The following is a 13671-nucleotide window of genomic DNA, read 5'->3' as shown; positions in this document are numbered from 1 at the left end:
ATTTTACATGGGATAGGAATCCCAGAATAAAAAAGAGCAATTTAAGATGACTGGGCATAGTGATGTCTGCCCATCATCCCAGTAGCTCAGGAGGCTTAGGGAGAAGGATCATAAGTTAGAGACCAGCCTGGGCAGTTTTAGCAAGACCCTATCTCAAAGTAAAAAGGGCTGGGAATGTAGCTCAGTGGTATAATGCTCCTGGCTTCAATACCTAGTACTTCCAAAAGCAAATTAAAGAATAAAAACATTATGGCTGGGGATGTGGCTCACTGTTACAGTGCTTGCCCAGCAGGCATGAAGCCCTGGGTTAGAGCATTAGTACTACATAAAAATAAATAAAATAAAGGTATTGTGTCCATCTACAACTAATATTTTTATTAAAAATAAACATGAAAGCTTGGCTTTTTGGCACATGCCTGTATTTCCAGCTACTCTGCAGACTGATACAAAAAGATAACTTGAGTCCATGAGTTTGAGATAAGCCTGGGGAAAATGGTGAGACCGTAAATCCCGAATAATAATAGTAATAATAATCATCATAATAATAACTTGTGTAGCCAAGCACGTTGGTTGGTTCACCCTTGTAATCCCAGAGGCTCCAGGTAGTGGTAGGATGATCACAGGTTTGATGCAGGTGTCTTAACAAGACTCTTGTCCCAAATTTGCAAAAGGGTAGAGGGACTGGGGATGAAGCTCAGTGTTAAAACACCCCTGGATGCAGTCCCCAGTCCAGCAGATGGGGGAGGAAAAAAGCCAATTTGACTCCATAACATTAAGAACTTGGGACTACAGGTAATTTGTGGTAATGTTTAGCAGGTGCTTACCAGCTTGATGCCCTGGGTTTAATCCCAAATACCAAACAGCAAAAAAAAAAAAAAAAAAATTAAAAATCCTTTATGTGTATATCCCAAATCACAAATGAATATCGTACTTTTTCACATACATACATTTTGACTCAGAAATGGAATGTTTAGCATGTGTGTCTCTGGGGAACCAGAGAACAGCACATATTATGGTTTTGTCCCATTATTTAGCTAGCAAAATGTATTCAAAATCAACTCAAATATCATTAGTAGTAAATTGGTTAAAAATATGGCATGACCATGTAATGTACTACAAGATTATTTGAAATGAATTTAGGGGAAAAATTTTGTAATGTTTTCCTGGGTTCAGTAGGGCATGATTGTAATCCCAGCAGCTTGTGAGACTGATTTAGGAGGTTTGCAAGTTCAAAGCCAGACTCAGCAACTAAGCGAGGAACTAAGCAATTTACTGAGACCCTGTCTCAAAAAATAAAAAGGCTGAAGGTATGGCTGAGTGGTTGAGTGCCCCTGAATTCAATCCCTGGTACTCCTCCTCCTCCCCACCAAAAAAGATCTGAAACAGTAATCACTGTATAAAGTGGGTTCTTGGTTTCAAATCCCTACATTTGTATTCCCTGAATTGCTGAGGTTGGAATGGACATGCCGTCCTAGGTTCTCTGTTTAAGCCTAGGGAAGAACCAGATATAAGAAAGGATCCTTCTTTCTGTCTGCTGTCTCCTGACTTTTGCTCATGGCTTAAGCCTTTTCAATTAGGAGCTACTCTGGTGCGTGATGAACAAGGGGAAATACAGGTTTGACAGTTCTGTCCCTCTCCCCAAACAAACCCAGCACTCCATTCCCATTCCTCTGTTTGGACCTTTCCTGTTGATTTGCAAAATAAGTATGGAAAAGTAGAGTTTTAGAAAAGGAGACCATTTAGAATTTAGTCAAATCTAAAATTATGTGTATGGGTTTGTTTTATGTATGTTGATATTTGTGTCTGAAAATTGATGGTATTAGAGCAATTCAAACCACAACTCATGTCTGAATTTCCCTTTGTTAGGGCATGCCAGAGCAGGGGGCTCAGTTGCCACAAACCTTCAGGGTCCTCAAAGGAAAGCCAACGGAGCATCCTCTAGCTGTGCGGGGTGTCAACAAGTATTATAACGCCAGCACCTTGAAGAAGAAAAATCTCAGATTTCCGTCTACTGGTGAGACCTCAGACAGTGGTAAAAGACTGAATCCCATGGAAACTTGTGAAGCACTGATAGATAAAAAGATCATTTCTGGAAAAATAAAAGGTAAACTGTATTGTTCCTACTTTCTCCTACATAGATACTGCTTTTTGTCAACTCTCGGGAAGGCTCTTGAACATCATCTGGAGATTGAGGATTTCATTGATCTCATAATTTTGTTACAAATGGAATTGGATCTGTTACATTTTTCTCCATATTTCTTATACATTATAATTCAACATGATAGTGGGATTCACAATTGTTCCATGTTGTTACATTTACTTGGGGTTTTCTTTTCCTCCTCATGGGTTTAAATGATTTTTAGTTGAGAAAGAAAAATTGTGGATTTCTAGACATGTTTATGGTTTATGCTAGAGATATGTTTTTTGTCATTGGCCTAGAAGGAATTCTTGTTTATAAATGCATAGACCTTGAAATAAAATCATTTTCTATTCAAAAATTACATTCAAATACATAAAAATAAATACCTTACCTCAAAGAAGTATTTATTCCTCAGAAATAGAATCTAAGTGGGTAAGAGTTGAAGTATACTGGATTTTTAAAAACAGTTTGTGTAAGGCAGCATTGGAATGAAGTCCACATGGTGCAGTTGGTTGACTGATCCCTGGTATGTCTTTGGAGATTTATTTAGACTCTCCTTCCCCATGCTGGTTCTCCTGCTTTCACTTCTTTGCACTATACATTAAAAGATGCAAAATCATTTCTCCAATTTCTCTCTGGGTAGATTTTGCCCATAACAACCCCAAGATTCATAATTTTTATTTAATATGTTTTCCATCTCTAAAGTCATATATATATTTTTAAAAAATAATCTAAGTATGCAAAAATCATATGTGGTTGGATTAATTATGTTTAATGTGTTTACATCATCACAGAGATAAAGGCTATGTTTAAAAAAGAAGTAGACTTCTTTTCAAGTAATACTGATCTTGACTTTTTCTATAAAAAACTTACCTGGTATCCTTAGGAAAACATCTTACTTTTACCTGGAACTTCTGTGTCAACTAGTAAGTTGCATTTTACAAAGAAACAAACCATGTCAAATATAATTCTTTTCCCAGTTGCCATGTTTGGTGGCTTTATATCCCCTTGCTCCTTCGTACTCAAGAATATTTATCATATCACGTTTACTGCTTAAGAAAGTATCTTAAACAAGAAATGTTTTATTTTAATACAACTTGGGTGGGTATGGTTTTCATTACACTTTGGTGGGGGCAGGGTACCGGGGATTGAACCCAGGGGCACTCAATCCCTGAACCACATCCCCAGCTCTATTTTGTATCTTATGTAGAGGCAGGGTCACATTGAGTTTCTAAGCACCTAGCTAAATTGCTGAGGCTGGCTTGGAACACAAGATCCTCCTGTCTCTGCCTCTTGAGCCCCTTGGATTATAGACTTGGAATTACCAGGCCAGGACTCATTACATTTTAATAACTTGATTGAAGTATAATTTACATACCATGAAATCCAGTTATTTGAATGATCAACTCAGGTTTTTCAAAATGTGTTTTTAAGGTTTCATTAAGATTAAAGAGTTAGTAGCTGAGTCTTATATAAATTTTATTTTTAAGTTACTATTACTATCATATTTCTAGATAAGTAATTCTGCTTAAAATGAAATTGGTTTTAACACATTTCACATGCTCCTTTTTTATATTATTTTTCTTTTTGTCATAGAAATGGTTTCTGTGGTAAATTGTTAACATTCCTTTCTCTTTCATTTTCAGAGAAGGATTGCTTCCCTTCTGGAACACCTGCAGTAAGTTGATGATGTATTTCTTATAGTTCTTGCTCTGATTAAGGTTACCAAAAGAAATCTGTTTTTCATTTTTTTAAATTTCTAAAATAAAAGGTAGGGCTGGGGTTGTGGCTTAGTAGTGTGCTTGCCTGGCATGCATGAGGCACTGGGTTCGATTCTCAGCACCACATACAAATAAATAAAATAAAGGTTCATCAACAACTTTATAAAAATGTTTAAAAAAATAAAATGAAGTAAAGAAATATTTAATGTTTCTAAATAGCACTCAAGAATATTTATCATATATGCTTATTTACTTTTCCATATTTCAGAAAATCATCTTTATTTTTTAATTGAAAATATTGTAACCAGTGAGGTTTAGTCATTTAAAAATTAGCTATGGAAAAAATAACTTCTTAAAGTTTGTTTAATAAAAGGAGACCTGGTCACATGTTAATCTTTGTCTTTTCCTGGCTTGTCTTCCTTTGCTCCTGAACACAGCTGAACACCAAGGTGCCAGATACATTAACAATAATAATGGAGGAAAATGATGGTGATGGAGAGGTGCGGCCTTTCACTGCCCCAGGACATGGCCACACAAGACCAGTGAGTGACTAATGACCTAGTGTGCACATCTGTGTTCGAAAAACAGCTGTTTGCATTTGACTTTCAGGGATAATTTCAAAAAGCTTCAAGTTTAAAATATTTTACTCTGAGAAGATTAATTTAATATTAAAGTTTTTGCCTAAAGAATAATCATCAAAAACCATTTTTTTGAAAAATAAAAATCGATGGCTTCTTTAAAAGTTAGAATACTTAACTCACTGCTTTTTTCTTTCCATGTTTTGTCCCGTTTTCCAGAGAGATCATCTGTTGCTCTGTTTTTTCTGTGTTTCATATTGTGGGTAACTCTTCTACCTAAAACGTAGATCTTTCGTCTTCCCCAGATTATGTACTCTATTTCTCATTTTGACATTTCTCTCAAAGCCTTGATGGCATTTTAAAGACAGTTGAGAGTTAAATTCCTCACCTGATGAGGGAGAATTTCAGTAATAATGAGCTCAGATGGAGCCAGGGAGAGAAATAGTAAGAGGGCTGGACTGTGATGTGGTGGCTCTGAGGACTGCCATTGGATTCCCATCTCATGACAGAAGGCTGTGTTTTCTATATTCCTTACAACTGGCTCTTTGAAGTGAAAGGGAAGGTAGGCAATATATTTGTATAAAATGTTTTGAGACTGGATTAATGATAGATTATTGTAGTGGAAACTACCACAGTGAAACATAAAGATACAATTGAAAACAACTTTTAAATGCAATAGCATCAGTGAGCTGTGAGACAGTTTCAAGGGTTTTCATGATGTGTAATGAAGTTCTGATAGAAAAAAACAACCCAAAAGTCTATCTCCCAAAAGCTATTAACAGCTTCGTCAAATAAAGTAAAGTCAAAAGCACCTCTACCAACCTGAATAAGTAAATGTCTTGTCTCTTATAAAAGTATCTTTAAAAGATAAAACCATTTAACTAAAAATAATAACAGTGAAGGCAGGAGATATGCTTGTAAAATGACAATTAGAGCTTCCAGGCCAAGAACAACAACCCTAAGATTATTGTCCTGTGTGACATGGGGTGTCACATGATGGTGGAGTGTGATCATTCAAAGATGCAAACATTCAAAAATAAGAGGGAGCGTTACCTAATCACTAAGCACCTTAAGGCCTTGGTTTAATCCCAACCACCAAACAACAAAAAAGAAAAAATAAAAAAAATGTGTTTAAAAATCCTTTCATGTGGGGGCTGGGGATGTGGCTCAAGCAGTAGCGTGCTCGCCTGGCATGCGTGAGGCCCGGGTTCGATCCTCAGCACCACATACCAACAAAGATGTTGTGTCCGCCGAGAACTAAAAAATAAATATTTAAAATTCTCTCTCTCTCTCTCTCTCTCTCTCTCTCTCTCTCTCTCTTTCTCTCTCTTTCTCTCTCTCTCTCTCCTCTCTCTCTCTCCTCTCTCACTCTCACTTTAAAAAAAAATCCCTTCATGTATCTATTGCAAATCACAAATGAATATGTTACTTTCACCTACATACCTTTTGACCTAGAAATGTAATTTTTAGCATGTGTGTCCTAGGGAAACCATGGAACAGCATAGACTATGGTTTGTGTCCCATTATTTTGATAGCAAAATGTAGCAAAAAGTCAACTCAAATATCATTAGTAGTAAATTAATTAAAAATATGGCATGACCATTTAATGTACTACTAGATTATTTCAAATGAATTTAAGGGAAACAAAAAAGATGTAATGTATTGCTGGGTTCAGTGGAGCATGACTGTAATCGCAGAAGCTAGTGAGGCTGATTTAGGAGGTTTGCAAGTTCAAAGCCAGACTCAGCAACTAAGCCAGGAACTAAGCAATTTAGTGGGACCCTGTCTCAAAAAATAAAAAGGCTGAGGGTATGGCTGAGTGGTTGAGTGCCCCTGAATTCAATCCCTGGTACTCCTCCTCCTCCCACCTAAAAAGATCTGAAACACTAAAAACTGTATAAAGTGGGTTCTTGGTTTCAAATCCCTACATTTGTATTCCCTGAATTGCTGAAGTTGGAATGGGCTGCCTCCCTGTGTTCTCTATCTGTGTAAAGCTAGAGCAGAACCAGACATAACCAAGCATCCTTCTTCCTGTTTTCTGTCCCCTGACTTGTACTCTTGGCTTAAGGCTTTTCAATTAGGAGCTACTCTGGTGGGTGATGAACAGGGGAAATACAGGTTTGACAGTTCTGTCCCTCTCCCCAAACAAACCCAGCACTCCATTCCCATTCCTCTGTTTGGACCTTTCCTGTTGATTTGCAAAATAAATATGGAAAAGTAGAGTTTTAGAAAAGGAAACCATTTAGAATTTAGTCAAATCTAAAATTATGTGTATGGGTTTGTTTTATGTATGTTGATATTTATGTCTGAAAATTGATGGTATTAGAGCAATTCAAACCACAACTCATGTCTCAATTTCTCTTTGTTAGGGCATGCCAGAGCAGGGGGCTCAGTTGCCACAAACCTTCAGGGTCCTCAAAGGAAAGCCAACGGAGCATCCTCTAGCTGTGCGGGGTGTCAACAAGTATTATAACGCCAGCACCTTGAAGAAGAAAAATCTCAGATTTCCGTCTACTGGTGAGACCTCAGACAGTGGTAAAAGACTGAATCCCATGGAAACTTGTGAAGCACTGATAGATAAAAAGATCATTTCTGGAAAAATAAAAGGTAAACTGTATTGTTCCTACTTTCTCCTACATAGATACTGCTTTTTGTCAACTCTCGGAAAGGCTCTTGAACATCATCTGGAAATTGAGGATTTCATTGATCTCATAATTTTGTTACAAATGGAATTGGATCTGTTACATTTTTCTCCATATTTCTTATACATTATAATTCAACATGATAGTGGGATTCACAATTGTTCCATGTTGTTACATTTACTTGGGGTTTTCTTTTCCTCCTCATGGGTTTAAATGATTTTTAGTTGAGAAAGAAAAATTGTGGATTTCTAGACATGTTTATGGTTTATGCTAGAGATATGTTTTTTGTCATTGGCCTAGAAGGAATTCTTGTTTATAAATGCATAGACCTTGAAATAAAATCATTTTCTATTCAAAAATTACATTCAAATACATAAAATAAATACCTTACCTCAAAGAAATACTTATTCCTCAGAAATAGAATCTAAGTGGGTAAGAGTTGAAGTATACTGGATTTTTAAAAACAGTTTGTGTAAGGCCGCATCAGAATGAAGTCTACGTGGTGCAGTTGGTTGACTGATCCCTGGAATATCTTTGGAGATTTATTTAGACTCTCCTTCTCCACGCTGGTTCTCCTGCTTTCACTTCTTTGTACTATACATTAAAAGATGCAAAATCATTTCTCCAATTTCTCTCTGGGTAGATTTTGCCCATAACAACCCCAAGATTCATAATTTTTATTTAATATGTTTTCCGCCTCTAAAGTCATATATATATAGTTTTAAAAATTAATCTTAAGTATGCAAAAATCAAATGTGGTTGGATTAATTGTATTTAATATGTTTACATCATCACAGAGATAAAGGCTATGTTTAAAAAAGAAGTAGACTTCTTTTCAAGTAATACTGATCTTGACTTTTTCTATTAAAAACTTACCTGGTATCCTTAGGAAAACATCTTACTTTTACCTGGAACTTCTGTGTCAACTAGTAAGTTGCATTTTACAAAGAAACAAACCATGTCAAATATAATTCTTTTCCCAGTTGCCATGTTTGGTGGCTTTATATCCCTTGCTCCTTCGTACTCAAGAATATTTATCAAATCACGTTTACTGCTTAAGAAAGTATCTTAAACAAGAAATGTTTTATTTTAATACAACTTGGGTGGGTATGGTTTTCATTACACTTTGGTGGGGGCAGGGTACCAGGGATTGAACCCAGGGGCACTCAATCCCTGAACCACATCCCCAGCTCTATTTTGTATCTTATGTAGAGTCAGGGTCGCATTGAGTTTCTAAGCACCTAGCTAAATTGCTGAGGCTGGCTTGGAACACAAGATCCTCCTGTCTCTGCCTCTTGAGCCCCTTGGATTATAGGCATGGAATTACCAGGCCAGGACTCCATTACATTTTAATAACTTGATTGAAGTATAATTTACATTCCATGAAATCCAGTCATTTGAATGATCAATTCAGGTTTTTCAAAATGTGTTTTTAAGGTTTCATTAAGATTAAAGAGTTAGTAGCTGAGTCTTATATAAATTTTATTTTTAAGTTACTATTACTATCATATTTCTAGAGAAGTAATTCTGCTTAAAATGAAATCGGTTTTAACACATTTCACTTGCTCCTCTTTTATATTATTTTTCTTTTTGTCATAGAAACGTTTTCTGTGGTAAGTTGTTAACATTCCTTTCTCTTTCATTTTCAGAGAAGGATTGCTTCCCTTCTGGAACACCTGCAGTAAGTTGATGATGTATTTCTTATAGTTCTTGCTTTAATTAAGGTTACCAAAAGAAACCTGTTTTTAATTTTTTTAAAATTTCTAAAATAAGAGGTTGGACTGAGGTTGTGGCTTAGTCGTAGTGTGCTTGCCTGGCATGCATGAGGCACTGGGTTCGATTCTCAGCACCACATACAAATAAATAAAATAAAGGTTCATCAACAACTTTAAAAAAATATTTAAAAAAATAAAATGAAGTAAAGAAATATTTAATGTTTCTAAATAGCACTCAAGAATATTTATCATATATGCTTATTTACTTTTCCATATTTCAGAAAATCATCTTTATTTTTTAATTGAATATATTGTAACCAGTGAGGTTTAGTCATTTAAAAATTAGCTATGGAAAAAAAACTTCTTAAAGTTTGTTTAATAAAAGGAGACCTGGTCACATGTTAATCTTTGTCTTTTCCTGGCTTGTCTTCCTTTGCTCCTGAACACAGCTGAACACCAAGGTGCCGGAAACATTAGCAATAGTAATGGAGGAAGATGATGGTGATGGAGAGGTGCAGCCTTTCACTGTCCCATGACATGGCCATACAAGACAAGTGAGTGACTAATGACCCTGGTGTGCACATCTGTGCATGTGTGTTGAAAAAACTGCTGTTTGCATTTGACTTTCAGAGATAATTTCAAAAAGCTTCAAGTTTGAAATATTTTACTCTGAGAAGATTAATTTAAGATTAAATTAAAGTTTTCACCTAAAGAGTACTCATCAAAAACCACTTTTTTGAAAAATAAAAATCGATGGCTTCTTTAAAAGTTAGAATACTTAATCACTGCTTTTTTCTTTTTATGTTTTGTCCTCTTTTCCAGAGAGGTCATCTATTGCTCTGTTTTTTCTCTGTTTCATAATGTGGGTAACTCTTCTACCTAAAACGTAGATCTTTCCTCTTCCCCAGATTATGTACTCTATTTCTCATTTTGACATTTCTCTCAAAGCCTTGATGGCATTTGAAAGACATTTGAGAGTGAAATTCCTCCCCAGCTGAGGAGAATTTCAACAGTAATGAGCTCAGGTGGAGCCAGGGAGAGAAGTAGTAAGGGGGCTGGACTGTGATGTGGTGGCTCTGAGGACTGCCATTGGATTCCCATCTCATGACAGAAGGCTGTGTTTTCTATATTCCTTACAACTGGCTTTTTGAAGTGAAAGGGAGGGGTAGGCATTATATTTGTTAAAATATTTTGAGACTTGATTAATGATAGATTATTTTAGTGGAAACTACCACAGTGAAACATAAAGATAGAAATGAAAACTTTTAAATGCAATAGCATCAGTAAGCTGTGAGACAGTTTCAAGGGTTTTCATCATGTGTATTGAATTTCTGATAGAAAAAACTAGCCCAGAAATGTATGTCCCAAAAGCTAAATAATAGCTTCCTCAAATAAAGTAAAGTCAAAAGTACTTCTACCTACCTGAACAAATAATTGTCTGTCTGTTATAAAAGTATCTTTAAAAGATAAAACCATTTAAATAAAAATAGTAACAGTGGAGGCAGGAGGTATGCATAAGTAAAATGACAATAAGAGCATCTGGGCCAAGAACAACCACCCTAAGATTCTTGTTCTGTGTGACATGGTGTGTCATGTGATAGTCGAGTGTGATCATTGAAAGATGCAAACATTCAATAATAAGATGGAGTCTTAGCTAATCACTAAGGAAAGAAAGAATAAAAAAGTGAAAAATGAGAGATGGAGCAACAGGAATGCTCCTGCATTGCTAATGGGAGGCTCCACTCCAGAAGAGGGTTTTTTCAGTTTCCCACAAAATGAAACATGACCTTACCACATAACCCAGCAATGTATTTCTAGGTATTTACCCCCATGCATTGAGATGTGTCCACACATAAACCTGTGAAAAATTTTTATAGCATCTTTATTCATATTTGCTAAATCTGGAACAAGATGTGTTTCAAAAAGTGAATGTGAGGAGTGTGTGCAGTTCAGTGGTAGAGCACATGGCTAGCCTGCTGAGGCCCTGGATTCCATCCTCAGCACCACAATATAAACAAAAGAAATCCAATGTATGTGCTACATCCATACAGTAGAATAGTATTCATGGATTAAAACTGAGATATCATAACACCAAAAGGCATGAAAGAATTTTATCTTATCTCTTTATTTATAACAGGGAAATAACTTGGATAATTGACTACATGCCTATGGTGTGGGCATATTATTCTCTGAAAGATCTTTAAGAGCATAGTGCTTAGTGTTGCCCTTCCATCTAAAGGGGCTAGATGCTCTCCAATTCCAAGTGTAGCGTGTGGGCTAGAAGTGTTCAATCCATGGTAGGGTACTTGCCTAGCATGTAATTTAGGACATCTCAAGTATGAGGAGTTTTAAAAAATCATTGATTGCAGGGATTCAGGGGTGTGAAGAGGATGAGTAGTAGGTTTTTAGGGCAGTGAATTTATTTAGTATGATGTTATAATGGTAGATACACAGGACGATATTCATTTTTCAAATCCCATTGAATTATATAACCCAATAGAAAGAGTGAACTCTAATGTCAAGTGTTAGCTTTGGATTAATAGACGTAAGTTCGTATTTGTTCATTTGTGGTAGAGTGCTTGCCCGACATATACGAGTCCCCATGGTTCAAGCCCCAGCACCTCCAAAAATCAACAAAATTGTATTAATATATAGATATGTATCCACAATAGGTATCATTGTAGTAAGTATACTGCACTGTAATGCAAGATATCAATAAGAAAATGAGGGGCCAACATGGGAAAATTTCAGGATCCACATTTTAAGACCCAGTATGCATTTGGAAAAAGCATTTGCAAGGCTATCTAGTTGTCTTTTCAGTTTTGGAGAAGGTCAGCGGGATCCCTTAAGTGTCCTTCCTGTGTCAGAGGCAACTTAGCGAGGGTCCCTATTGTCTGCTCACTTTTAAACCTAAAATTTATACTAAGAAATCCATTAATTAGAAATAATTTCACTTCTAGAAACTTAAAGGTAATAATCAAAAATTAAAGAATACAAAGATTTTATAAAGGGGATTGGTTATTAACACCCATATTAAGGCACTATTCAATTTAGCCATTAGAATCATTTTATGGTCAGTTCTTAGGAATGATGTAACTGGCATATAGCTTTTGAAGGAAGAGAGTGTCAGTATATCCAAATCATTTTGAAATGTGACTTTTAAAAAGCTTGTGAAGTTTTAACAGGATAGTCCATGTTGATAGAAGGATTGTCATCATTTTTCTTAATACTTTTATGCATCCCAGGTTGATTTTGTTTTCTTTAAGCAAATGTATTGTATTTATACTTAACCCAGAAAAGATGAAGCTGCCAGGCCTTGGGGGCACACACCTGTAATCTCATCTTCTGGAGAGGCTCAGGCAGGAGGATCTCAAATTGGAGCCTGCCTGGGCCACTTAGAGATACCCTGTCTCCAAATAAAGTGAAAAGAGGGCTGGTGTATAGCTCAGTGGGAGAGCACTTATTTGCCTAGCATAATCCTGGGTTCAGTTCCTGCACCACCTCCTACAAAGAAAGGGCAGTGGTGGGGGGAGTTGGTGAAGAAAGAATTGAGGGAGGAAAGGAGGGAAGTTGAAGAAGGAGGAGAAGGAGGAGGAAGAAGAGGAGGAGGAGGAGAAGGAAGAGGAGGAGGAGAAACAATAAAGGAAGGGGAAGGCGGGAGGATACAAAATTCAAGCAGGAAGAGAGAATGATAATCTCATTTTACTCACTGTAGTATTTATAGTGATTTTCTTTGTAGAATGCAGAGGGGCTAGAGATGTTGTTCAGTGGTAGAGTGCTTTGCCAGCATGCACAAGGCCCTGAGTTTGGTTCTAACACCACACACACACACACACACATACACACACACACACACACACTCAAAATAGTTCCAGTAACTTGATAAATTATATTATAACTTGTTTAGCTACCTTATAAATGTCATAAATGCTATACTCAATGGTTGTACACCTGTGATCCCAGTGACTGGGGAGCCTAAAGAAGGAGGATCACAAGTTTAAGTCCAGCCTTAAGAAGTGGGGTAGACCCTATCTGAAAAATTTAAAAGAAGGTTTAGGGATGTAGTTCACTGGTAAAGCCACCATGGGTTCGATCAAATATCGTGTCCTTTTGATACTGACATAAGTGTATTAATGGTCTGTTTAACTGTTGACTTTCAGAATTTAGAACAATTAAAAACAACTGTTTTCCAAACAGCTTATAAAAGTTATGGTTGTGACTAAGAGAGGTTTGGGGCAGGTATTAAAATATGGGTTGTTTAAGTCAACTGTATTCATAAGTAGTCTTCAGGCCTTAGTTGAAAGTACATAAAATGTTTTGCTTCTAAATTATGCACTTTTTATTTTCTCTTTGCAGTACCCACTCCTGAACATGGTGAAATGGCTCACAAGTTAATGCCTCACATCTTGGGAGCCAAGGAGGTTCTCAAGAAAAAAACTATGAATGGCATCCTACTCTTTTAATTTTCTGGAAAGGAAAATGTTAAAAATTTTAATAATTAAAGGGTTCATTGTTTTAAAGGACTGGTAGCATTAAATTTGCCATTTTAGCCCTATTAAGTGGACAACTCAGAGGCATTAATTACACTCACAATATTGTACAACCTTCTGTTTCCAGCACACTTTTGTCCCTCCAAACAGAAGTTCTACCACCATGTAAGTAAGAACTCCCATTCCTCCTCCTCCACCCCTGGCTGCCATTATTCTTTTTTCTTTTCTTTTATTTGTTCTAATTAGTTATACATGGCAGTAGAAGGCACTTTCACACATCATACACAAATGGAGTATAGTTTCTCATGTTTCTGGTTGTACGTGATGTAGAATCACATCAGTCATGTGGTCACACATGCACCTAGGGCAATAATGTCTACTCTTC

The 13671-nt window shown here is 36.4% G+C and overlaps 1 protein-coding gene across 6 annotated transcripts in view; it reads left to right on the top strand.

Annotated features, from left to right (window-relative positions):
* The window catches only part of LOC144373507 (uncharacterized), a 59285-nt gene extending 45969 nt beyond the window's left edge, over positions 1-13316 (top strand). For all 6 annotated transcript variants that reach the window (XM_078036558.1, XM_078036560.1, XM_078036559.1 and 3 more), the window contains 7 exons: positions 1867-2104; positions 3787-3818; positions 4299-4403; positions 6809-7046; positions 8731-8762; positions 9246-9350; positions 13153-13316. In XM_078036558.1, the coding sequence (XP_077892684.1) occupies positions 1867-2104; positions 3787-3818; positions 4299-4403; positions 6809-7046; positions 8731-8762; positions 9246-9332 (732 nt within the window). In that variant the 3' untranslated portion in view covers positions 9333-9350; positions 13153-13316. The remainder of the gene's footprint in view (positions 1-1866; positions 2105-3786; positions 3819-4298; positions 4404-6808; positions 7047-8730; positions 8763-9245; positions 9351-13152) is intronic.
* The last annotated feature ends 355 nt before the right edge of the window (positions 13317-13671 follow it).

Source organism: Ictidomys tridecemlineatus, unplaced genomic scaffold (assembly GCF_052094955.1).
Source record: "Ictidomys tridecemlineatus isolate mIctTri1 unplaced genomic scaffold, mIctTri1.hap1 Scaffold_42, whole genome shotgun sequence".
NCBI classification, from domain to species: Eukaryota; Metazoa; Chordata; class Mammalia; order Rodentia; family Sciuridae; genus Ictidomys; species Ictidomys tridecemlineatus.
This window is presented reverse-complemented; position numbering and strand designations above follow the sequence as displayed.